Source organism: Enhydra lutris, unplaced genomic scaffold, assembly GCF_002288905.1.
Source record: "Enhydra lutris kenyoni isolate GAN:26980312 unplaced genomic scaffold, ASM228890v2 scaffoldscaffold9, whole genome shotgun sequence".
NCBI lineage: Eukaryota > Metazoa > Chordata > Mammalia > Carnivora > Mustelidae > Enhydra > Enhydra lutris.
The window spans coordinates 52399948-52427684 of NW_019154093.1; the positions used below are offsets into that span (position 1 = coordinate 52399948).

Sequence of the window (27737 nt, forward strand, 5' to 3'; positions counted from 1 at the left end):
AATGATAAATATAATAGCATTGTGCTGAAAACACTGAAGCTTAATGATGGCCTTACTGCCTGTTTGAGAAGGTGAAGCAATTTTACAAAACTCACATATGAGTTGTTAGGTTCCTCATAACTCCTGACTTTCTCCAAAAAGGCTAGCAAGGTGGCCATGTCTACCACCATGCTGGTCATATGATATTCCCCATTACTCAACTCAGGGCATCAAAAATAAAAGATACTTAGGGATAAACTGAACCGAGAATGTAAAAGACCTGCATCCTGAAAACTAAAGACATTGATGAAAGAAACTGAAAAAGACACAAATAAAATATCCTATGTTCATGGATTGGAAGATTTAATATTGTTAAAATGTCCACATTACCTAAAGCAATCTGCAGATTCAATGAAATTCCTGTCAAGATTCCAATGGCATTTTTTATAGAAATAGAAAAAATAATCCTAAAATCTGTATAGAACTTCAGAAGACCCCAAACAGCCAAAGAAATCTTGAGAAAGAACAAAGGTGGAAGTAGCACACTTCCTTGATTTCAAATTATATTACAAAGCTGTGATAATAACAGTATGGTATTGGAATAAAAAGTCACACAGGTCAATGGATCAGAATAGAGAGCCTAGAAATAAACCCATGCATATACAGTTATTAATTTATGACACAGAAGCCAAGTATACTCAATAGGGAAAGGACAGTCTCTTCAATAACTGGTGTTTGGAAAACTGGATAGCCACAGGCAAAGAATGAAACTGAACCCTTCTCTTATATCATACACAAAAATCAACTCAAAATGGATTAAAGATTAAATATAAGACATGAAACCATAAAACCCCTAAAAGAAAACACATAGGGAGGGTAGCCCCTTGACATTGTTCCTGGCAATATTCTTTTCACAGCAAAAGCAAAAATAAACAAATAGGACCATATCAAACTAAAAAGTTTCTTCATAGCAAAGGTAAGCATCAACAAAATGAAAAGCAGAATGGGAGAACCATACATCTGATAAGGGGTTACTATCCAGAGTATATAAGGAGTTCATACAAATCAACAGTAATAAATAAATAAGCAAACAACCCAATTTTAAAATGGGCAAAGGGGTGCTTGGGTGGCTTAGCTCATTAAACATCCAACTCTTGATTTTGGCTCAGGTCATGATCTCAGGGTCGTGGTATTGAGTCCCACGTTGGGTTCTGTGCTCAGTGCAGAGTCTGCTTGTCCCTCTCCCTCTGCTTGTCCCCCCTCTCTATCTCTAAAATAAATAAAATCGTTAAAAATATAAAAAATAAGTTAAAAAGTAATAAAATGGGCAAAGAATTTGAATAGACATTTTCCCAAAGAAGATATAAAAATAACCTTCTGGTACATAAAGGTGCTCAGCAGCACTAGCCCGTCAGGCAAATGGAAATCTCAACCACGATGAGATACCACCTCCCACCTGTTAGAATGGCTACTGTGAAAAAGACAAAAGATAACAAATGTTAGCAAGGATATAAAGAAAGGGGAAACCTTTTATGCCATTGGTGGGAATAGAAACTTGTACAGTGCTATGGAAAACAGTACAGAGATTCTTCAGGAAATTGAAAATACAACTACCATATGACCTAGCAATTCTACTTCCCAGTATATATCCAAAGGAAATGAACTATTATCTTGAAGAGATATCTGTACTCCCATGTTCATAAAGGCATTATTTACAATAGGCAGTGTATAGAAATAAACTAAATGTCTGTCAGTGTATGAATGGATAAAGAAAATGTTATCACAGCTATGAGATGAATAAAGCCTGAGGACTTAATGTATATCACTGTGACTACAGTTGGAAACAATGTTTTGTAAAATTGACATTTCCTAAGAAAGTAGAACTTAAATGTTTTCACATACATATAAAAGGTGAATATGTAAGGTGATGGATGTGTTAAGTAACTCTATGGGGGATTTCTTTCGCAATGTACATGTATATTAAACCATCACATTTTACACTTTAAATATCTTACAATGTTATTTGTCGATTACACCTCAATATAGCTGAAAAAAATGAACTGATATAATAGAACATTTTATTACTGGAGATTGTAAATGATCTTTGATAATATAAAGAATTAGAAGACCTCGAGAAAAAGAAAGAGAAAATGCTGAGAGGAGGGATCTGAATGGGTTTGGGAGGAGAGGTGATGAGTACAGATTTGAATCCAATTAGTCTAAGGTACAATTTTTAACTTTAAAGGAAACTACAGATCAGAGAAAGCTTTTGGATTTATCTTCATTTATTGTTTATTTCTTAAATATAAGTTACACTTCACATTTAGGCTTTGCTCCACCAACTCTGGTGTTTAAAGAACTTAATCTAAACCTGGAAAGTCATGTAAATAAATAAGAACAATAAATTATGATAGAAGTATGTATAAGGTATTGAGGATAAAGCAATCAAGGTTTAGAGGAGGTGAAACTTGAGCTGACTTGTAGAAGAACAGTAGGTATTTGTGAACCAGAAAAGACAGGAAGGACATTACAAGTAAGTGAGGAGAGCCAGGTGAGTTGTGACCACTCGTGCCTTACCTCCCTCCAGCCACTCTGAACTGTTTATAATATAGTTTTGCAAACACCGCAGATATTTCATGCCTCCATATATTTTATTCTCATGCTGCTGTCCCCATTGAAATGTCCTTCCTTATTCAGACTGTCTCACAAGAATATGTCATACTTTCAGACTTTGCTCAAGCACACAAAAGTGTGTGCTTTTAAGATGCAGCCAGTAGCAAATAAATTAGAAAAATTATCTTTCTTCTTAATATATTTCATGTAAATTTCATCTAAAACTCATGTAAATGAAATTAATTTATTCCATCATGTAAAACATATACTATTGCCAATGTAAAATATATTAGGCATGTGTTCATTGCTGTGGGAAGCAGTTTTCTATATAGATAATTCACATAAAAAAGTAACTGTGATATAAATAAAGCAAAATAAGCTAAGGACCATGATAACATAGATAAGGCACTGAAAGGTTTAACAAAGAAAGGTACTGAATCTAACTTTGGGTGGGGATACCAGAAAAGATTTCATGATAGAGCAGATGATTTGAGAGGGGTGTTGAGAGTTGATGTTAGGCAGACAATGGAAGTGGGAAAATGAAGGCCTTTAGAGGTGACAGAAACAATCTGAACAAAGGCAAAAATAAGAGGGTTCCTTTTAAGGAACACTGAATGCCCAGTTTGGTCTAGTAAACTGGGAAGTGTGAGAAATAACAACTATAAGGATAGATGAAGGATATATTGTAGGAGGTCTTAACAATGAGGTTGAAAAATTCTTGTGATCTATATTCTTAAGGCTTCTACAAACTCACTTCCCCCTTAAAACCTATAATGTCCCACCCCCGGAGCATTTTTGGAGGAGCTTGTATCATCTAGGTCTTTCCAGAGTTCAGTGACGAAATTGATTTTATTGCTAATGATGTAATCAACACAGCAAAGAAACATAGATTTTGACAGAGAATTTTTTCAAAACTCATTAATCAGGAAAAAAAAAAAACAAAAAAAACAAAAAAAACAACCCTCACAAAACCGAGTGTGTAAGAGTACTATCTCAGCAGCTATGATCTTTCCATCTGGAACTGAAGATACAGAAAGGTTATATAGTTATAAAAAGTTTTCTATAAGACACAAAGTTGGCTGTGTTTATGGTTAAAATAAAATCATGATTTCACTTAATTATTTTTGCTATGGTCAAAAGAAGAGTATTAAACATGTATCTTTTTGAACAAAAATGCTGTGATGTTCCCCCTCAGGCTGTTTTGTTGAATTGATGAAAAAAAAGAGATGTTTCATAAACAGAAGACAGAATGCAAATGTGAAATATCTCAACCTAATGGAAAATACAAGTCTAATGACATTCCTTAGAACTTTTCCCAAAGTAATGAAAGAAAAACTCACTAAAATTTAATATATGGAAATCCTTTGACTCAGAACAGAACTTCAAAAATACATGTATAATGTTCAAAAAAATGTTGCCAATGAACTTGGGCACATAAAAAGCAGATTTCTTTGTTCCTGGGAAATACTTCCTGATAAGATTCTTAAGTGTTTCTTGAGAACAGAAAAAGATGAATTACACTAGAGTACTTTGGATGGACATATGGTCTACATATAAATGCAAATTCATTTACTATGTTAGCACTTAGTACACAAAATCAGTGCATGGTAGCAACACAACACATCTGCTAGTTTAATCTGCTTTTTGATTTGAAGAAATCACATTCACATTTAGTGCTTTTTTATCAATAATAAAAGAGTAATGAAGCAGATTCATTTAATAAAGACTGGTATATCCCAAATAAAGTATAACTTCCTGTGAAAGTAAAGGCAAACTAGAGTCTGTAAGCCAAATTCTGCCTGTTATTTCTTTTTTTTTTTTTTTTTACTGTTTTTTAAAATATTTATTTATTTGAGAGAGAGAGAGAGAGCACACACGGGGATGGGGGTGGAAAGGTAGAGGGAGTGGGGAGAAGACTCCCTGCTGAGCAGGGAACCCAACTAGCACTGATCCCAGGGTCCTGGGATCATGACCTGAGTCAAAGGCAAACGCTTAACTGACTGAGCCAGTAGGTGCCCCTTTTCCACTATTTTTGTAAATAAAATTTTATTGGGAACACAGCCAGAGTCATTCATTTCCATATTGTCTAGGAGAGTTTTTGTAATGCAACTGCAGAGGGAGCTGTGTAGTTGTAACAGAGATGATATGGCCTGAAAGTCTAAAATATGTAATATCTGGCCTTTTACAGAAAAGTTTGCATTATTAATGTAGACCTTATGCATTTTTTTTTAAAGATCAGAACCATAAAATTTTTTCACTAGCCTTTCTCAGATTCAAAACTGCCTTTGGCTTCTGTCAGAGCCGCAGTGCCTACAGGTAGCCCAGGGCAACCCCTTTACCCTGGTTCCTACCCTTATTTCTATCAGTTCTGTCCATTCTTTGACACGAATAAGAAATGTATTCTCTATCTTATAAATTCTGAACATAAACACATTATTAGAAGTCTATATTTATTGAAGTGTAATATCTAAATAAAATAAAATAGTGCACTCCTAATAAATGAAAAGAATATATTTTTAAAAAAGATTTTATTTATTTGATACACAGAGAGAGATAGCACAAGCAGGGGGAAGGGAGTAGCAGACTCCCTGCTGAGTGGGGACTCTCCCAATGCCTGGGTGAATCGTAGGACCCCAGGATCATGACCTGAGCCCAAGGCAGATGCTTAACTGACTGAACCACCTAGGTCCCCCCTAGATAGTGCAGCTTTTATGCAAACATAGCTTCAAGGGAAGTCCTTTAGCACTCTCTCCCAACCAAAGTGCTGCCCCACACCCCTTCTATATAGAAATTTAGAGCTGCCATTTCCTCAAAAACCATGATTACCACATTGTAGTTATATCTAACTGAGAAAACAGTAACATGTTTTTAGCCAAATAAAGCCAGGGGTTTGATATCAACATATACATCCTTATGACAGGCATGAAAACAATTTTTACTATTTTTTTTTTTTTAAAGACTATCTTCTAGGGTGCCTGGGTCACTCTGTGTTCAACTCAGATCATGATCCCAGGGTCCTGGGATGGAGCCCCACATCAGGCTCTCTGCTCAGTGGGGGAATCTGCTTCTCTGCCTGCCTGCCATTCTCCCTGCTTGTGCTTTCTATCTCTGCCAAATAAATAAAGAAAATACTTTAAAAATTATTATTTTTTTAAATCAATTCTAAAATACATAAAGTGATCAAGTCTATGTTTCCTTAGTCAGAATGCTAACAGCCCCCCAGGCAGTAGCAAGGCTAAATGCTTACATGTGAAAAGGACTAATGTTATTGTTTGTGTTTGGAAGCACAAACTTCCATTTTCATCTCTCTTCTGTTTGATTACTTTGAGCAGTGTATTGCTATTTCATTTGGGTAATCTGGAAACTTCATTAGAGTAAGAAAAATTCTCTTGTTTATTACTCTTTAATATGATGTATATGATAAATACCTTGTTCCCTATGTTACTCCATAAATGTTGGATCTTGTCCCAGAATATTTTACTTTTTACCTGTCACTAAAGGTATATTTAGTAAGGACTCTCTCTCTCTTTTTCTCTCTCTCTCTATATATATATATATACTTAATATAAAGTATATGAACCTTTATATTTCTAAGATATGATGGGCTTTCAAGAACTTCTGTGTTTTTAGCTTATAGCACAGTATTCTGTGTATCATTACACAGATAGAAATTTTGACTTTTACTTTTATTTTATTATCATGTGAATTTTTTTCATTTTTGTTAGCTTCCCCTTTAATAACCACTTATATGTGCTTTAATCTTGGCCTACCTCTAGGACACTGGCATTTGCAACATGAACAAATTTCTATAATCTTCATTTTCCCATACACTTCAACTTTCATAGCTCCAGAAAAAAGTTCTGTAGGACCACATTTAATAGAGTATTTGTTATTTTCCTACTAATTTATTTTTCTTTTTACAAAGAGATGTCATAAATGTCGATAAAATGGTGTATTTTATAGCCCAAAGGATTCAGAAATCCTTCCAGCTTTATAAACATTTAAACTTTTCCTAGAAATTTGCTGACTCCATTCTCTTAGAAAAATCTCCTGTATTTGTGATTAAAAAACTATTGATCTCAGGGGGGCTGGATAGCTCAGTCAGTTAAGTGTCAAACTTCTGATTTCAGCTCAGATCATGATCTCAGGGCTGTGAGGTCAAGTCCCACGTCAGGTTCTGCACTCAGCATGAAGTCTGTTTGGGATTCTCTCTCTCTTCCTCTGTCTCAATCCGCCGCACACACACCCCACTCTACATTCTCTCTAAAATAAATAAATAAATCTTTAAAAAAAACACTACTGGCATCTCATTATGAAGTAATAGCTCACCTCGGAGTTACCTGCACCTGGTTTTCAGAGAATGCTAGGTTTTGAACTGTCTTTAACTCACTTATCTTCAATTTGCCTAGAATTGTAATGTCATACACCTTCTCTGTTCATATCCACTGGTATGTTCACACACTTTGTGTGTATTCCCTTTTGATTTCACTGATTTATATTTTCTAATTTTCTTTTTTTTCTTTCTAATTTTCTACAGCGTAGTGGACTTAATACTACTGTGAAATTAATTTGCTGTGGATTCTTTTTTTTTTTTTTTAAAGATTTTATTTATTTATTTATTTGACAGAGAGGTCACAAGTAGACAGAGAGGCAGGCAGAGAGAGAGAGAGAGAGAGAGAGAGAGAGGGAAGCAGGTTCCCTGCTGAGCAGAGAACCCGATGCGGGACTCGATCCCAGGACCCTGAGATCATGACCTGAGCCGAAGGCAGCGGCTTAACCCACTGAGCCACCCAGGTGCCCCGATTTGCTGTGGATTCTTAATCCAGTAAGTGTTGCTATTTACACAGTTCAAAGATGATAAATGTCAACTATATGATCCTGAAACATAATAATTTCGGTATATCTATGTTTTTGAGACTCTTCCTCAAAGGATAATGCGGTATTTGGGACCCCATAATTTCTAACTTTATATAGTAACAACAGGACAATATGTATTCATTAGAAAAACAATTGGGAATCTTTCTCTCATTGTTAAGAGGAAGCAGCGTGCTAAATTTCTTAACTTCTCTGAAACATGTTTTCTTTTGTACAAAAGAGAAGTGATTTTTATATCCTAGAGCCTGTGTAAGGATTAAATGATATAATATATACAAAGTATCTGAAATGTCACAGATTTTCAGTAAGTAGTACGTATTTTTATTATATTCAGGTAAATATCCTTTTCATGATTGTATGTACGGTAGATATAAATTTTGTGTAACTTTCCATTCTGAGAAAAATTACCTTTCCCTGCCATGTAGGAGACATACAACAGCTTTGTAGCTGTCCCACAGGTATGCTGTGTGCAGCTTGGAAAGAGGAAGGGATAGATGACATTTTTAAGATAAAGCACTGAGACTACAGAGACCCTATAAGGTCAGTTTGATAGAGTTTTACTTTCTTCTGGGACTTTCCTCAAGAAAATATGAGTCACTTTTTACGATTTAGGTAAGTCCATCTAAAGTAGCATACTCCTTTTAATGAAAGAAGAAATGGAAGTTACTAAATAAAATAAACTTGAATGAAGTTTGATAATAATTTTACGGTAATACCAGAGAGCAACAAAACTCATCACTGTATTAAATGAAGTTTTTCGATGAGCACTTCTTAAATATTTTCTTCCAGATCTTTCAAAATCTTTCCTGATTCCACTGTAAATATATTAAATTATGTTTTAATAATTCTCAGAAATTAATAACACTTGACAATATTTTAAAATTTAGTTGCCAGCTTGACCTAAGAGATTATGAAGTAAAATTTTATTTTGCTCATTTCTGAATCTATTGATTCCCAAGTTTCCATTTAAAAGACAAGACAACTAGGGGTGCCTGGGTGGCTCAGTGGGTTAAAGCCTCTGCCTTCGGCTCAGGTCGTGGTCCCAGGGTCCTGGGATCGAGCCCTGCATCGAGCCCTGCATCGGGCTCTCTGCTCAGCAGGGAGCCTGCTTCCTCCTCTCTCTCTCTGCCTGCCTCTTGCCTAGTTGTGATCTCTATCTGTCAAATAAATAAATAAAATCTTTAAAAAAAAGACAACTAGAGTAGGATGGGAAGACAGCAGAGTTAGAGGATCCTAAACTCATCTCTTCCATGTATACAATTAGGTAGCACTCATATTGTAAATAACCTGGAAAATGACCCGAAGACTGGCAGATCAAACTCCACAACTAAAGGTAAAGAAGAGGCCACATCAGAGAGGGTACAAAAGGCAACAGTGTCCCCAACAATGGGGAACAAAAAACTGGCAGTCCATGGAGTAGGGGAGGGAGCTGGAGGCATGGGGGGTTGGTAGTGAAAAGACTGTCACACAAGGGAGCCTGCATGGAGAAGATGAATCCCCATAAACTTTGGCTTTGAAAGTGAGAGGGACCAAATTTTATGAGTTCTTATAACCAGCCGGTTTTAAAACCTGGAATTTTAAAAATTGGTGGGCTCAGCTTTGGGAGAGCCCAGAGGGTAAGGGGAAACTAAATCCCATCCTTAAAGAGATCACAGGACAAACAGCCCCCACAGGGACAACACTGAAGCAGCAGTTTGAAAGATGCCTTGGGACATGTAAGCAGGAGAGTAGTTTACGCATTTTGGAGAGCATCTAAGGACAGGGATCACAGGAAGACCATCTAGAAACAAAGGAGCTGGCAGGCACTGTCTCCATCCCCCACCCCCCACCCCCAGCATAAACACACAACCACCTGTGGGAATCAGCACAGTGCCAAAATTTACTACCTAATAGCTTACACCAAGCCCCATCCCTTCAGCAGGTGGGGCTTCAGCGAATCTGCCCTTTTCAGTCACCCTTGCCCAAGAATCCCAGCAGCAGTTCCCTTCCCCTAGAAGACCAGCACAAACCTTGCCAACACCATGTCTCCTGACCAGTGCACTTTGTGGATCAACCCAGGTCAGTCCCAGTCCCAGCAACTGCAGCAGGTCTCATTTTGCAAGCAGACTGGTGGACACCATGCTAAAACTGTGTGCCCCACACCAGCCTGGTTGGTCCCAGCAGCGGCAGCAACTCCTTGCAATACACTCACAAGCCTGTCCAAAGTAGTGCTACAAGCCTGGCAGCACGCAAATAGCTCCCTCAGGGGCCAGGACCACTTCAAAGTGACCACTGCCCTGAGGTGAAGGAAAGATAATCACACACCAGACCAGATCAATTTAACAGATAGAGTCAGAACATTCCATCCTAAAACAACAGAATACACATTCTTTTCCAGATCACACAGAGAACATTTTCCAGAACAGATCATATATTAGGCCACAAAACAAGTCTCAACAAATTCAAAAAGATTGAAGTCATACCATGCATCTTTTCTGACCCCAATGCTATGAAACTAGAACTTCTTTCTAGAAAAAGTCTGGAAAGAGCCTAAATATATGGAGCTTAAAGAATATGCTCAAAGAATGAGTCAACCAAAAAACTGGAGAAATCAAAAATTACATGGAGAAAAATGAAAATGAAAACACAATGGTCCAAAATCTTTGAGATACTCTAAAAGCCGTTCTAAGAGGGAAGTTTATACAGGCCTACTCAAGGAGCAAAAAGCATCTCAAATAAAAAACCTAAACTTACACCTAAAGAGCCACAAAAAGAACAAACAAAACCCTAAACCAGCAGAAGGTAGGAAATAATAAAGCTCAGAGCAGAAATAAATGATACAGGAACTAAAAAAACAATAAAACAGATCAATGAAAAGAAGAGCTGGTTCTTTGAAAAGATTAAGAAAATTGATAAAACTTTAATCAGACTCACACACACAAAAGAGAGAGAGAGAAAGAGAGGAGTCAAATAAAATCAGAATGAAAGAGAAGAAATAATAAGCAACACCACAGAAATACAAAGGATTGTAACAGAACATTATGAAAAATTATATGCCAACAAATTGGACAACCTGGAAGAGATGGAAAAATTCATAGAAACATATGACCTTCCAAAACTGAAGCAGAAATAGCAAATTTGAACAGACTGATTATCAGCAATTAAATTGAATTAGTAATCAAAACACTTCCAACAAACAAAAGTCTAGTACCAGATGGCTTCACAGATGAATTTCATTAAACATTTAAGCAAAGCTAATACCTGTTCTCGAATTTCTCCAAAGAATAGAAGAGGAAAAAAAGACTTCAAATTCATTCTATGAGACCAGCATCCCTGATACCAAAAGCATATAAAGACACTACCAAAAAAGAGAACTATAGGCCAATAACTCTGATGAACATAGATGCAAAAATCCTCAGCAAAATCTTAGGCAAACTGAACCCAACAATACATTATAAAAATCATTCACCACTATCAAGTAGGATTTATTCCCAGGTTGCAATGGTCGTACAGTATTCACAAATCAATCAATGTGATACATCACATCAATAAGAGAAAAGAGCAGAAGCGTATGATTATTTCAGTAGATGCAGAAAAAACATTTGACAAAGTACAAGATCCATTCATGATAAAAACCTTTAACAAAGTAGGTTTAGAGGGACAATACCTCAACATAATAAGGCCTTATATGAACAACCCACAGCTAACATCAAACTCGATGAGGAAAAACTGAGAGCTTTTTTTCCCGAAGGTCAGGAATAAGACAAGGATGTTCACTCTTACCATTGTTATTCAATGTATTATTGGAAGTCCCAGCTATAGAAATCAGACAAAAAAGGAACAAAAGACATCCAAATTGGTAAGGAAGAAATAAAACTTTCACTATTTGGAAATGACATTATACTATATATATAGAAAACCAGAATGACTCCACCAAAAAATTAGTATAACTGATAAATGAATTTGGTAAGGTTGCAGGACACAAAATCAACATACAGAAATTCACTGCATTTCTATACACTAATAATGAAGCAGCAGAAGGAAAAATTAAGAAGCAATCTCATTTACAATTGTACCAAAAATAATAAAATAGCTAGGAATAAACTTAATCGAAGAGGTGAAAGATCTGTACTCTAAGAACTACGAAACACTGATGAAAAAATTGAAGACAACACAAACAAATGGAAAGATGTTCCATGTTCATGGATTGGAAGAACAAATATTGTTAAAATGTCTATACTAAGCAAAAGCAATCATTTAAAACAACCCCTATCAAAATACCAACAGTATTTTTCACAGAACTAAACCAAACAATCCTAAAATTTGTATGGATCCACAAAAGACTCCAAAGAGCCAAAGCAGTCTTAAGAAACAAAAACGGAACTGGAGAGATCACAATTCTGGACTTCATAGTAAATCTGTAGTAATCAAAACAGCATGGTACAGTAGCATAATAACTAGCATAATAACAGACACATAGATCAATAGGACAGACTAAAAAACCCAGAAATAAACCTATAATTATGTAGTCAATTAATCTTTGACAAAGGAGGCAAGAACACCTCTATTTGCTCTTGAAGGAACTGGTTATAAACCAACTTAGAATCAGCCATCGGAAGATCTATGATTCTAAAGTTTTGTAATGAGAAGTGGAATACCTGATTTTGAGGATTATCCATGGCCTTTCCTCTTCCTCTTCCTTTCTGCTCCTCGGTCTTTTACTATACACTAGCACACCAGAGGGCAGGCAGAAAAACAGAGAGGACACAGTAGACGGCTTATGAAATTATGCTAAATTGATAAATTAAGGTATAAATGATGTAAATCAAGTAGTTGAGTTCTACTTTAGGAGGTAAATCAATATGCCAGACTATAGGACACTCTTAATAATACCTTCAAGTAGAAAAGTTGCAACTGAAACTTCATGTAGTCACTTTATGAAAAAGTATTCCAAATTTTATATTCAAAGTAACAAACCAGAAAAGAATCCTGGGGGTCACTGCCAATCGTTTTCCAAAGACATCCCAGGTTTTCTATTTTTGTTTTTGTTTTGTTTTGTTTGTTTTTCTACAGGAAAAGGCCTACATGGTTTTGATTATCTCAGGAATAAAGGAAATAGAAGTTATTATCCCCTTCATGAAGAAGGTTGTGGAACCGTTGCCTCTAAAATATCTAGTCTAGTTCTGTTTGCTATAACAGCAGGAGGACATAATCAAACTGGAGGAGAGCCAGAAAAAAGAAGCCAAATTGGCAGGTGAGAGGAAGACTAAAAACATTTAAATTCTTAGAAAAGCTTCCTAGATTCTTAGAATTGGAATTATTCTTAGACATCATATATACTAATTCCTTATGCTTCCCGAATATGCCTCATCAATCATAAATAATCAAAGGCCTACTATATGCTAGGGACTGATGAGGATCCTTCCCCTTTTTTTTTGCAGCCTATGTGCAAATTATCTCCTCAAATATATCTCATATGCATCCACTTCTCTTATATCCACTGCCATCGCCCTGGCCCAAGTCAACTTTCTTTCTCATTTAGGCTACCACAATAGCATTCTAACTGGTTACCCTCTTCTACTCTGCTCCGCTTAACCATGTTCCAACTTACCAATTCATTGCCACCAGCATGACTGTGAAACACAAATTAAATCCTGTCATTGGCTTACATAGAATACTTCAATGATTTTCCATCTAATTCAGAATCAAGTCCAAAGCAATAAACATGGCCCCAAAAGAATTGGCTCCTGCCTCCTTTACTAATAGCCCCTCACTTTGCTTTCCCCTTGGCTCACCAAGGTCTATCCACACTGGCTTTCAGTTCCTAAGACAGCCAAATGCTTTTCCATATAACAATAACCACCACCACCACCATTATAGCTAACATTTCTCGAGTTTTTAACTACATGATTGGCTCTGTGATAAGTGCTTTAAGGACATTACCATGTCTAATCCTCACAAGAAACTTCATGAAATAGTTATTATTTTTATCCTTTTACTGTTGAGAAATATTTATTTAGAGGATATTTAGAGAAATATTCAGAGAAATTAAGTAATTTCTCTGAAGCAAGATAAGTCCAAAGGTATTAAGTCTGCTATATTGCATATTCTAGGAATGCTCTTTCTCCCTACTCTTCCCTAGGCAGATCATACCATGCCTTATGGTTATAACTCGTAAGTCATTTCCTCAAAACAGACCTCTCATTTTCTGATCTAAATTTGGAACCTCTGTCACAGTCCTTTAAACTTTTCCTCTATAGAATATATCACAGCTTATAACTATGTATTTCTTTATGCAGTGATTTATTTAAAATTTGTCAAACCTCCAACAAACTATACATTTTATGAAGGATCATATGAATATAATATAATTTCTGCTGAATAAATGATTGAAGAAAATCATTCAAACCTTCTAAGAATGAGGTGTTGAATCACTCCATGGGAGAGTCTGAGTGTTAGAAATTCTACTGAAATATTTTTGCCTACAAAGAAAGCTGTTCCCTTACAATGTCTATCCATGATCCTAGTTCTGATCTCTTGATCTATACTAAAAAAATTAAATTCTTTTCTCTTGTATATCTCTTCAAATATTTCAGCCTAGAGAGTTAAAGACAAAGAGGACTGGCTATTAAGGTGAGATAATTCCAGATTTGTTCATAAAAAAAATAGTATGCTAGAGTGCAGAAGATGAGGGGCATCATTTGGAATTACAGACTTCTTAGGGCACATTTACAGAAATTATTTACTTGCCTGCAGAAAATGAATGTAAAAAGTATATAGACATGAAATATAGATTGGGTCACTGTGCTGGGCATGCTGTATCACAAACTGGGTTCTAATTTGTATAGATCTAGAAAGACACAAAACTGGAGGCGGTCCGGTAAAGGCAATTAAAAGATGTACAAAAAGATTGGGAAAAGTAAAAACTAGCTATGCAAATACAACTAATCTTAAATATTCTCAAATTATAAGGCTGATGTCAGGAAGTGTGATCATACCTTCCTATATCTCTTACGAGTTTTGTTTTAAGAGAACTCTAGATTAGATGAACTAAATATCTAAGATTTTGAAATTAATAACATGAAATAAAAATATAATATAATAATAAAATAATAATAAATAAAATATTCTTTAGGCATTTTTTATATTTTAAATTAACTCAATATAGTCACTGAAGTTTTTTTAAGTCTCCCATCCTGAATGAGAAAGATGGAACCTCAAAGATGAAAAGGCCCTCTTGTTTGATAATATATTTGATGCCTGAAATCTCTCTACAACTTGTAGTCCAAGTGGCTGCTAGTTAACAGTAAACATCCTCAGTTATATTAAATGACTTGATGGTGGGGGATCCTTAAATCATCACATACACTTTAAATATCTTATAACTTTGTCAGTTATACCTCAATAAAGGTGGGGTATGATGCTTTGGATTTTGAGATTTAGATTTTGAGTTTAGATCTTAGGTTTAAAATCTCAATTCCAGAATTTATTAGCTGTGTAACTTTGAACAGGTTACTTACTGTGCTTCAATTTCCTCATTTCAAAAACTGGAATAACAAAATGTGTCTTTGAAAATTGTTTGAGAATTAAATGCAATGCCACAGTATTAAACATCACTTTGTATTATACCTGGCACATAACAAATAAATGCTCAATAAATGTTCATTTCCCTCTAATAACAGAAATCCACTATCTGCCAACACAGTCCATTTCCACCTTAGACACTGGGCTCTTATACTGTGTGGAACCAGTCCAATATTGCTAAGTAAATAACACTTAGAAGTTTAACATATGAGGTTATGTTAAGAAAAAATGCTCTTGGGGTGCCTGGGAGGCACAGTCGGTTAAGTGTCCGACTCTTGGTTTCAGCTCAGGTTCTGATCTCAGAATTGTGAGATCAAGCCTCACACCAGGCTCTGGGTTCAGCACTAAATCGGCTTCAGATTCTTTTTCCCATTCTTTCTGTCCCTCCCGCTCATGCCTTGCTCATTCTCATTCAAATAAATAAATAAATAAATAAATCTTAAAAAAAAAAAAAAAAGAGAGAGAAAAGAAAAGAAGATTGATATTTTAACTTTGGCTATTAATTCTAGTATGTATATATTTCTCAGCAGTTTGTCACTCAGAAATGGCAGAATTTAATCTCTTTGAATGATCTCAGAAAAATATGAGTTACAATTATATTTGAGAAGAATTCTTAAATAATCTAATTGATGTAAATGTTCCACTGGAATTACCCTTCTCGGTAAAAACAACAAAAAATTCTCCTTCTAGTTATTAAGGATTAATTGATATGACAATGTCTTTTAAGGCTAAGTGGATTCTCTCCTTACTTTTATTAAGAATTAATGACAAAAAATAAGAATATCAGAAATGTATTGCTGTTTTATCACAAAACCAGGAAAAACAATTCTTTGATTACTTAATTTTGCAAACAATTTTTAAGAAAAGTTTATTTTTATTTAAGTCATAAGATAGGTTAGAAGGAATAGAATTCGTAGATTTAACCTATTAAATGGCACCACTTGCTTTGTGATAACCCAGCACACTTTGTAAATAAATTCACTTGCCTTGCATCAATGGAATTCACCACTTTATATATGCTATATGGGTTCATTTCTTAGAAAATATTTTAGGTGGTTTTCCCCAGCACAGAAAATAAAATTACTTCTAACATATCTGACTCAACTACAACACAAAGCCTCCTACTTGCACAGAAATGTAAACTTAAAGAAGTCAAACTTTTTTTGAGGAAAGAAATTATAATATGTTTTCTAATACTTCACCTCTTAGCTTGATCTTTCAAATCTAAAGAAAAATATTTTCAAGCTCACTAACTATTTTATGGCTTGGTAAGTTATAGCTTTTTAACAATGAAAAATCTTAAGATCAAATTTAGAATGAAATTGTCAGAACTAAAATTAAAGACCAAATATTAGAAACAAGAATGCTCCTGGTATTACAAATATAATTTATATTAGACAAAAATATCAGTAACTCTATTTCCCTTCATTTCTCCCATACAGTAGATTTGTCACATCACAAGTAACTTTAAATTTGTAGGAGCTAAGAATTTTTTATTGTGAATTTTATTAAGCACAGATGATGGTTAACATGACTCCTAAAGAGGCTTACAGATGATGATATAATAAAAGAGCATAAAATAAGCTTACTGTTTCACCAATCTTTCCAATGTTTCCTTGATCTCCTACTTCTCCCTGTTAATAAATAATATAAAACTGTAAAATTGATTATTTTCAAACAAGATCACTCATGATATTGTTTCCATTTTCATTTACTGTAATTAGTCAAATTCAAAAAAGAAAAAGGGGGCAAAGAAAACCTCAGTTATCCAAAACTCTGTTACAGTATTTCTGTGGAACATAGTCTTTCTGCTATTTTCTTAAGTGACACTCTTCTATTTATGACTTTTAATCACTTTTAAAACACTTTTGCAAGTAAACTTTTTAAAACGAAATATTTATTGAGGTGTACTCTGTAAAAAGCAGAGTGGCAGGTGTTGTGGAAGGCATTAAGAAGAATAAAAATAAAATAAAGGCTTCGTCCACAGAATGCTCTGTTTCAGGAGAAAAGATCTCATAACACTGAACAAAGCAGAATACCCACCACAATTAAGAGGCGAGGGAGTTCAGAGAAGCACGTGTGCTGTGGGCTGGTACAGCTAGAGATGGCTTCACTGGGGAGGTAATGTATGTGCATAACCTTGACCACCGTCACTAGTCCAGAACGCTCTGAAAACTCAAAGTTTTTCGAAACTTGTTTGGTAGCAAACTTGGCCTAACCTGATTTTATTTGACAGCAATGCTTTATCTGACCTGAGTGAGGCTATTTATAGTCTTGTTTATTTTAATTAACCTGAACACCCTTATATTTCACCACAGAAATATTAATATTTCTAATTATGGTGGGCTGTCCCATAGCCTGCTGGCAGTGTTAAGTAAAATGTAATATATTCACCATATTATCTTTTGAAAATCCAAACATCAATGATTTCAAGTAATGGATTATGAAACTATATTTGAGTTAGGCTCCGAAGAATAGGTGATATTTCACTGGTGATGAGAAAGGTCCATTTTTGGTGTTGAGGGACGGCATGAGGGAAGGCCGAACAAAGGCGTAGATTAATGAATGGTAGAAGATTAAGTTCAGGGTACCACGCAGAGTTAATCTGACAAGAATATATGTTTTATTTATAGAAATAGGAAATTAAACCATCAATCGCCATTTAAAAATTAGTAATTATATTGTGGAATAGAGTAGTAAAATGTTAAGCTGAACAATATTAGAGTCACTAAAAACATATAGATAGCTACTGAGAGTTTGAAATTGGCTAGTGTGAACTGAAATGTGACGTAAGTATAAAATCCCCACTAGATTTCCAAGACTTTGTAGCAAAAAGAATATAAAATATCTCATTAATAATTTTAACATTGATCACATGTTGAAATGATAATATTTTCTTATTTGGGGTTAAATAAAATAAATTACTAAAATTGATGTCTGTCTTTTTTCACTTCTTTATTGTGGCTCAAATCTGTGATTCATATTATATACTTTATTGGCTAGAACTGATTTTAAGCACTGAAACCTAATACTCATATGACTAATCAATTTGAAATGAACTTTCAAAGACTACACTAATTTTCATTTCAATTTCTGTAGGCACTTAGATATACAGTAAAGAATAAAGCATTGTAGTAGTTTATAAATCCTAGTTTTTGACAATTGACTAGATAGTTTTTTTTTTAGAAAATCTGGGGTCAGAATGATATATAGATTATTAATTTTCTTGCATTTCCCCCTCCTTTCCCAACACTTCTTTCAACTTCCAAGGGAGATGGACTGTTTTGAAGTTTATAGTCTTAGGGGAGGTTTGGGTTAACAGGCAGAAAGCAGAAGTTGCTTGCAGATTACGGGCATTCCTGCTTTAGTTTTCAGAGAGCTGAAGGTAGGAGGTGAGTTGGTCTTTGAGGGCAACAAGAGAGAGAGGAATATTTCCCCAGGCCTAGGAAGAGAAGAGAGATCCTAGGGTTCTGTAAAAGGTGGTATGACACTTAACCAACTCCCAAGTGCTCCCCCCAGGAATGCCAGGTTCCCCCAAGGGAACGCCAGTTCTAGTGAATAGCTATGTGATACACCAAGACTAAAATTTCAGGGACAAATATGAGGAGCTGAACAGTAAAGAATGCTTCATCTTCTGGGGAACAAATGTAAAAGCTCGGGTGATTCTAGAAAGGAGGCAGGATGTCACTACGACTGAGATTCAGTTTCTGGCAAGTCTGAGTGAATGGTAGCTCACAGGTGGGTTTGTTCAGAGCTATCTGGCAGTACAGTGATTAATCTCAGTCAAGCAGAATTAAGCTTTCTGTTTATAAATACTGTGTTTCCATTTTTGTGTATAACTTGAGAGTCAGCTACACATACTCCCCCGGGATAAGTGCAGCCACAGAGAGACAGGCTGACACATCAGAAAATAGTTTAGTTCATCTTCCTTTGTTAATTGACCTCAAAAAATATTGTTCATCTATTTCTTAGATTCTAGGATCACAGAAATAGTTTACTATAAATGATGACTTCTAACTTTAAGAAATTGAGCTATAATGCTATAAAAATTTTCAATTTTTCCTAAAGTTTTATATTTGTATAAATCACCAATTCTTATAAGCTAGTTTCCTTTAGACCTTAGTGTTGCCCCTATAAAACCAGTGCATTACCTTATATTTGTTGGTGTTTAAAAGTCACACAAAACTTGGAAACAAGGCAAAAAAGTACATGCTGCATTCTTTCAATGACATAAAGTGGTGAAGGTCACCTAGTAATTTTCTAGGGAATGTACTTAGAATCACTATATAATTGCTTAAAAGACCCAGACTTGGTAGGGAAAAGAAAAATATATATCTCTCTATATATAGATATATATATAGAGAGAGATAGATAGATGGTGAACTTACAATATTAACTTGTAGAATTCTGTCCAGTGAAATGGACAGCACCCAGAATTGTGGTTTATTTTATATCTCACCACAAATTTAGCAATTCTTTATTAAACTGCATATCTATCCAAATAAAGATATAGATATAAACACAGTCACATTATAGATATTTACAAACACACATATATAGATGGAGATATAGATATAAAGATATATATGTAGATGTAGATATAAAGATATATAACTTTTCAAATGTTATTTGAGTCAGTTTTAACATATCACTGGTTCCCTATTAATAAGTTGACAAAATCTTAGATGTTCATTTTATATTTTTATGAAAGCCATAATTTTATCTTTTTGAAAACTGTACTTTATGACTCCTAATAAGTGAGCTACTTTACCTTTAAGCCTTCTGGTCCTGGTTCACCTGCAAAACCCTTTTGACCTGGTTTTCCCTAGAAGAGAACAGGGGAAAAAAAAAAAAAAAGAGGTATGTTTAATGATTTTCATTTTTGGAAATTTCCAAACATTTACGAAATTCAGACCATTCTATGAGATAAAACACTTGATAAATGTATTTCAGCATACCCATTAGTATTCATTCTACAGTCTTTAACTGTCTACTATGTGCCCTACACAGTTCTAGGGGTTGGGGATTGAGGAATGCACTAATCATACCTGCCTTCTCAGAGCTTACATTCTAATGAGGATACCATTTAATAAAATAAGTAAAATATGTAGCATGTTAGGTAGTGGTAAATGTGAAGGACATAGAATTAAGCAAGGAAGGGAGATATAAACTGTTTCAGGAGTTTTGTTCAAATTTTTTATGAAATTGCCAAGGAAGACCTCACTGAAAATAATAGCATCTTTCTTTGCTGATAGGATTGATCCATTACAAAGACTGAAATTAAGATGCAGATGAAAGTGGGAAATAGCTGAGTCAATGTTTTTCAGTAGACAAAAGGATAAGATATACAGTAAACAAGTGGAAGTTTGACCTAGCTAGAAAAATGGCCCGTTTATTCACAATAACAAGAGGGAAGGCCAAGTAAATGGTATAGATAGGTAGATAGAAGCAATAGTAGAAACTTGCAGAAGTTCTCTGAAAACTTCAATTTTCTCAGGGAACTGGGATGCAAAGTAATGGGCTAAGAATGAAAATCAGAGAAAAACGAGTGGAGTTAAGAAGAGAGAAAGTATAAAATAATAATTAGGAAATTAAAAGTAAAGGAGTATGGAGGGGCGCCTGGGGAGCTAAGCATCTGCCTTCAGTTCAGGTCATGATCTCAAGGTCCTAGGATGGAGCCTCGGATCAGGCTCCCTGCTCAGCAAGGAGTCCGCTTCTCCCTCTGTCCCTCCCAAACTTATGCACATGCTCTCTCAAATAAATAAATAAAATCTTTTTTAAAAAGTGAATGAGTATGGGACTAGAATCAGAATGCAATCAAAGGGATAATTTAGTGTTTTAAGCATGATGCAGAGGGATGTGAGGTCTCTGAGGAAAATAGGAATAATGGAAAGGCAATCGGATCAATGAATTAAAATTCCTACTGGGACTATTGGATTGGTTACAAGATAGAAGGCACTAGAAAGAAAGGAGATTATGTTTGGGGGTAAGAAGACTGAAACTGCATATAAGGAGAAGCTACTATTATTGGCAATGACAAAGTAAAGGTTATGACTCCAGCAGTACTAAAGAGTAGAGAATACGATCACTGAAGGAGAGGAAATCAAAATCCCAGATACTTGGTAGATCAATCCATAGTATGTGATTCCTATTATCAAACAACTCATATCTAATATACAAAATTATATTAAGAAGATCACTATGCCTCAATCAATGTATGTGACAAATTCAATCTGAGAGAAAAAAAAGTGTGTGGGGGGGCAATTGCTAAATAGAATACTAATTTATAATACCTATCACGTATTATAGATTTGGATTTTATTATTTCTATCCATTAACAAATACTCCTATTTTTCTTTCTTAAACAAAACAAAACAAAACAAAACAATCCTCCAGCTTTTATTGTATTTTGACTACATATAAAAACTTTGGGAACTTAAAAATTATATTTAGTACTTCTATCAAAAAAATTATTCTAATTTTTACCTCTGCCTTGCTTGGAATTGTCTAGTGGTTTTCTACCAAGCGCAAAGTAAAACAAAGGACCAAAAATCATCCTATTATTGCTGAATATCAATTGCTCTCTAATCAGAGATAGGTGAAGAAATGTAATGAAGAGTTTAAATTATTAGATCTATGATATTTACAGAACTTTAAAATAATACACTTAATTCACATTGTTTTATAAAAAGCCTTAGTGTGAATACTTCTTTTATCTCAAATAATGTAATACTCAAGCATTACAGTATATTAATAAATAGTTATACATTATATCACATTATGAAAGGAATCTCACTGGAATCTGTATCAGCACATTTAAATTCTATTTGAAGTCAAGGAGTTCAGGGCATTAGTGCTGAAGTCATCACTTTCAGTCCTGTTTAAGTTCTGCCATATTAGGTTTATCCTGAGCAGGTTATGTTTGAGCATGTAATAGTGAGGCCTTATTTTAATATTTTAAAAATGTGGACAATATCCTGCAGGGTTGTTTTCAGGATTAAAAATGATTCACGTGACATACTTCGAGGAATACTAGGTTTAAATTTATCTTCAAACAACAGTAGAACAATAGTAATACCTATTAAGACTGAGTTGATAAGAGGCAACTGTGGTTTTCCTGTTTTCTAGAGAACTAAGTTTTAAATGAGGTCAATTATCCTGGGCTCAAATTAATAATAATCTTTCTGTTACATAACTCACTTCACATAAAAATGAAATAAAAATTCTCCTTTTTCTTTCAGTGGGATAGTGTAGTATATGTACTAGTGAGGTAAAGGTGCAAAGGAAAGATTTATTGTCTCCTTAAATGTAAAAATGTTTGAAGAATCTGCATGTTATGATGTTCTCTAGAAAAAAGAATGAGATGTATTTCATGTGAGTCTAATGATCCCTCTTAAAATAAATGAGATACACACACCTTAATTATTTCATAATAATGTATTCTTTGGTCATGCATGCCCAAATTCTTAAAGAGCTAATTTTCAGAACTTGAAAATAGGTAATTCATGTATTACCGCACAATATTATCTGAAGAGAAAGTTGACAGAAAAATACATCTTCTTTAGGTTCCATAATTTTACTGGCATGCTTGGAAAACAGAAGTTCCCAGAATATCACTAGAATGGCTACAGTATTTCACTTTCTATTACTTTTTGAGAAACTTTATAATTAGCACAAATTACTAAGACCATAAAACTACTGAAGGAACAAGCAGATATACTGTAGGCCTATCATTTAAAATATTGCTGGGAAATTCCAGTTATAGGCTTATATTATTTAGAGGGATTATATGGTTATAGTGTTTTTTGTCCTTTATTATAACTTAAAATTTGGTGCTATTAAAAGACATTCACATAACAGTTATTTTAAGAGAAGCACTTTTTCAAAAGTATTTGTATGATACCTACTCTTGGCCCCAGTTCTCCAAAGGGTCCAATTGGTCCTTCTTCTCCCTTAAAAAAAAAAAAAAAAAAAAAAAAATCAGAACATATCATGGCCTGAAATAAGTATTTAAAAAGGTAAACCCTTATTCTATTTATTCTGAAATCTGAAACTGAGATGTGATGAAAATAATGCCGTGACTTTCTTGTATTTCATTTTCTTAAAGATTTTATTTATTTGAGAGAGAGAAAAAAAGAGAGATCAAGCAAGAGTGGGGATATGGGGGGGAGGGGCAGAGGGAGAAACAGACTCCCCGCTGAGTGGGGAGTTGGAAGTGGGGCTGGATCCCAGGACCCTGATATCATAAGTTGAGCCCAAGTCAGATGTTTAACCCACCAACCCACCCAGGCACCCCAACTTTCTTGTATTTTACTCTGTCATCCCATAACGTTTTAATATTTGGAGTGATAACTCCACATCTACTCTAAAGGGCACTATTTGTTTTTAAATTGGTAGATCATAAAAGTTATACATAGAAAGTTGAGAATTAATAAGAGTGAAAGTAATTAGGATATCTATCACAAAATCAGGATATTTGTAACAGGCTTAATATCTAAAATATATGAAGGACTTAAACAACTCAACACCAAAAGCCCAAATAATCCAATTAAAAATGAGGACCTGAATATACATTTTTCCAAAAATGACATACAGATGGCCAACAGATATATGAAAATATGCTCAGTATCCCTAGTCATCAGGAAAATGCGCATTGAAAACCTAACAAAGATTAGGAATCATAAATTAAGGATTACCTTTACTTTCTTGGGCTCAATATCTCTCCCATACAGAGAGAAAATCAATTAAGTTCTTAATAGATGGAAATCAATATACATTGGTATATTAAAAAGCTATTGGTACAGGACATGTTTGCTCTTGGCATATTTCAATACTTTATTCATTCAATACATATGGTTTTGAGTCTTAGTTCTGTTTTCAACAATATACAACAGTATATTGGATCCTACTGAATGGAGTTAATATCTAGAGCTACTTCTTGACTAACTTATAGGTCCAGTATTCTTGGGGTGAAGCCAGTTATAATGTTGTAAAAATGTAAAAATCTTGTTCATTCTTCTAAGGATCAAAAAAATGTATGAGTGGATAGAGAATAGAGAAACATAAAAAAAAAACTTTTATATATTATTCTCTAAGAAAATTAAAAAGTAATCAATGTTTTTATTACAGGTATTGACATATTTTCTAAAACATACTGACTTTTCACCTTTAAATAAAAAGTTGATGTTACCATATCTGAAGAGCATCCATAGACCTATTTAGTATCATGTATTCTATTTCATTTATTTGATCAGTAAACATTTTTGCTCAATTCACAATTCAATTAAAATAAAATTTACTAGATCACAAATATAAAACAGATACAAATAGTAACTATATTCTAGTACATATGAGTGAGATTCTAGCTCATATTCTTCAGATATTCCATGGAGATCAGTGACTAAATTACTTAACAAGTTCACAACCCTGAAAACATTCCAAATCTCACTCCATAACTGCCAATATAAAGTGGTCAGTAACTTGAAATCCTCGGTGGCAAGAACTGTCCATATTAAAACAATGTTTTTCTTTAAACAAAAAGTAAAAAAGGGAAAATTGGAACTGAAGCAATTGCTGTCTGGATATTTATTCCTTCCATACCTGAAGTCCTTTGAGACCAGGAGGTCCAGGAGGTCCTCTATTTCCAAGGAGTCCCTATAAAAGCAAAATAAGCACAAATAATAAAAACTTCAGCTCAACTAATATTTTTCAATCAGCATGAATCTGAGATGATAATACAATTTGGTACCATTCTTTTCCCATTATTAAGTTATCAAAATGAAGTCAGAGGGTAGGTGAGCAGAAAACTATAGGGCATCCAAAAAACTGGGAGAGGTAGGATAAACTTATTTTTTTAAGCATGCTGGTGTTCAAATAATGTGCTCAGTATGTTACTCTTCAACCAGACACTCAGAAAAAGTAGTTCTAAATTTCAAGCAATGAGTACAATTGTTAATTTGATACTAGTACAATAAATATATAATAGAGTATCCACAAGTCTAAAAACAGATGGAAGAGATATGCACTATTTTAATATCTATTAAGAGACTAGCAGAATCCAGGGCCCATTATTCTCACTACATGTTCCTCAGCTTATTTCCCTTCTTAATACAAGCTGGTAAAAAAGAGGATAATCTGCAGAAGAAAGTAACAATCTGAATGTGATTAGGAATTTCACAATTAAAAAACTTTTGTTAATCAAAATCAAAATCAATGTTGTTAAAAATCAAATGCTCTCTGAATAAAAATTCATTAATGTCCTTTAAAAATATCTATTTCAGAAAACACCCTACAGTATCTATTTAAAATGGTGACATTTTAAAAAAATTTTTTATTTCTTTTCAGCGTAACAGTATTCATTGTTTTTGCACCACACCCAGTGCTCCATGCAATCTGTGCCCTCCCTAATACCCACCACCTGGTTCCCCCAACCTCCCACCCCCCACCCCTTCAAAACCCTCAAGATTGTTTTTCACAGTCCATAGTCTCTCATGGTTCACCTCCCCTTCCAATTTCCTTCAACTCCCTTCTCCTCTCCATCTCCCCAGTCCTCCATGCTATTTGTTATGCTCCACAAATAAGTGAAACCATATGATAGTTGACTCTCTCTGCTTGACTTATTTCACTCAGCATAATCTCTTCCAGTCCTGTTCATGTTGCTACAAAAGTTGGGTATTCATCCTTTCTGATGGAGGCATAATACTCCATAGTATATACGGACCACATCTTCCTTATCCATTCGTCCATTGAAGGGCATCTTGGTTTTTTCCACAGTTTGGCGACCATGGCCATTGCTGCTATAAACACTGGGGTACAGATGGCCCTTCTTTTCACTACATCTGTATCTTTGGGGTAATACCCTGTAGTGCAATTGCAGGGTCATAGGAAAGCTCTATTGTTAATTTCTTGAGGAATCTCCACACTGTTCTCCAAAGTGGCTACACCAACTTGCATTCCCACCAACAGTGTAAGAGGGTTCCCCTTTCTCCACATCCTCTCCAACACATGTTGTTTCCTGTCTTGCTAATTTTGGCCATTCTAACTGGTGTAAGGTGGTATCTCAATGTGGTTTTAATTTGAATCTCCCTGATGGCTAGTGATGATGAACATTTTTTCATGTGTCTGATAGCCATTTGTATGTCTTCATTGGAGAAGTGTCTGTTCATATCTTCTGCCCATTTTTTGATATGATTGTCTGTTTTGTGTGTGTTGAGTTTGAGGAGTTCTTTATAGATCCTGGATATCAATCTTTTGTCTGTACTGTCATTTGCAAATATCTTCTCCCATTCCGTGGGTTGCCTCTTCGTTTTGTTGACTGTTTCTTTTGCTGTGCAGATGGTCTTCCATCTTTTTGTGTCTTCTTCAATTTCTTTTATGAGTGTTCTGTAGTTTCTCAAGTACAGATCCTTTACCTCTTTGGTTAGGTTTATTCCCAGGTATCTTATGGTTCTTGGTGCTATAGTAAATGGAATCAATTCTCTAATTTCCCTTTCTGTATTTTCACTGTTAATGTATAAGAAAGCCACTGATTTCTGTACATTGACTTTGTATCCTGCCATGTTACTGAATTGCTGTATGAGTTCTAGTAGTTTGGGGGGTGGAGTCTTTTGGGTTTTCCATATAAAGAATCATGTCATCTGTGAAGAGAGAGAGTTTACTTCTTCATTGCCAATTTGGATACATTTTATTTCTCTTTGTTGTCTGACTGCTGTTGCTAGGACTTCTAGTACTATGTTGAACAACAGTGGCAAGAATGGACATCCTTGTCGTGTTCCTGATCTCAATGGGAAGGATGCAAGCTTTTTCCCATTGAGGATGATATTTGCTGTGGGTCTTTCACAGATAGATTTGATGAACTTCAGGAATGTTCCCTCTATCCCTATACTTTGAAGCATTTTAATCAGGAACAGATGCTGGATTTTGTTAAATGCTTTTTCTGCATCAATTGAGAGGACCATGTGGTTCTTCTCTCTTCTCTTATTAATTTGTTCTATCACATTGATTGATTTGCGAATGTTGAACCATCCTTGTAGCCCAGGAATGAATCCCACCTGGTCTTGGTGGATAATCTTTTTAATGTGCTGTTGGATCCTGTTTGCTAGGATCTTGTTGAGAATCTTAGCATCCATATTCATCAGGGATATTGGTCTGAAATTCTCCTTTTTGGTAGGGTCTTTGCCTGGTTTGGGGATCAGGGTAAAGCTGGCTTCATAGAAAGAGTCTGGAAGTTTTCCTTCTGTTTCAATTTTTTGAAACAGCTTCAGGAGAATAGGTGTTATTACTTCTTTGAAAGCTTGGTAGAATTCCCCAGGGAATCCATCAGGTCCTGGGCTCTTTTTTGGGAGGTTTTTGATCACTGCTTCAATCTCGTTACTAGATATCAGTCTATTCAGGTTGTCAATTTCTTCCTGGTTCAATTTTGGGAGTTTACAGTTTTCCAGGAATGCATCCATTTCATCTAGGTTGCTTAGCTTATTGGCATATAACTGTTGATAATAACTTCTGATGATTGTTTCTACTTCCTTGGTGTTAGTTGTGATCTCTCCCTTTTCATTCGTAATTTTATTAATTTGGGCTTTCTCTCTTTTCTTTTGGATTAGTGTGGCCAATGGTTTATCGATCTTATTGATTCTTTCAAAAAACCAGCTTCTAGTTTCATTGACACGTTCTACTGTATCTCTGGTTTCTACCTCATTGATCTCTGCTCT

At 34.8% G+C, this 27737-nt stretch overlaps 1 protein-coding gene across 1 annotated transcript in view; it reads right to left on the reverse strand.

The window, feature by feature from the left end:
- LOC111143380 (collagen type XXIV alpha 1 chain) overlaps positions 1-27737 on the reverse strand; it is a 388577-nt gene that overhangs the window by 192234 nt on the left and 168606 nt on the right. The window contains exons 21-24 of the mRNA XM_022497083.1: positions 24631-24684; positions 22938-22982; positions 19802-19855; positions 16620-16664 (exon numbers count right to left, since the gene is read on the reverse strand). Coding sequence (XP_022352791.1) covers positions 16620-16664; positions 19802-19855; positions 22938-22982; positions 24631-24684 — 198 coding nt within the window. The remainder of the gene's footprint in view (positions 1-16619; positions 16665-19801; positions 19856-22937; positions 22983-24630; positions 24685-27737) is intronic.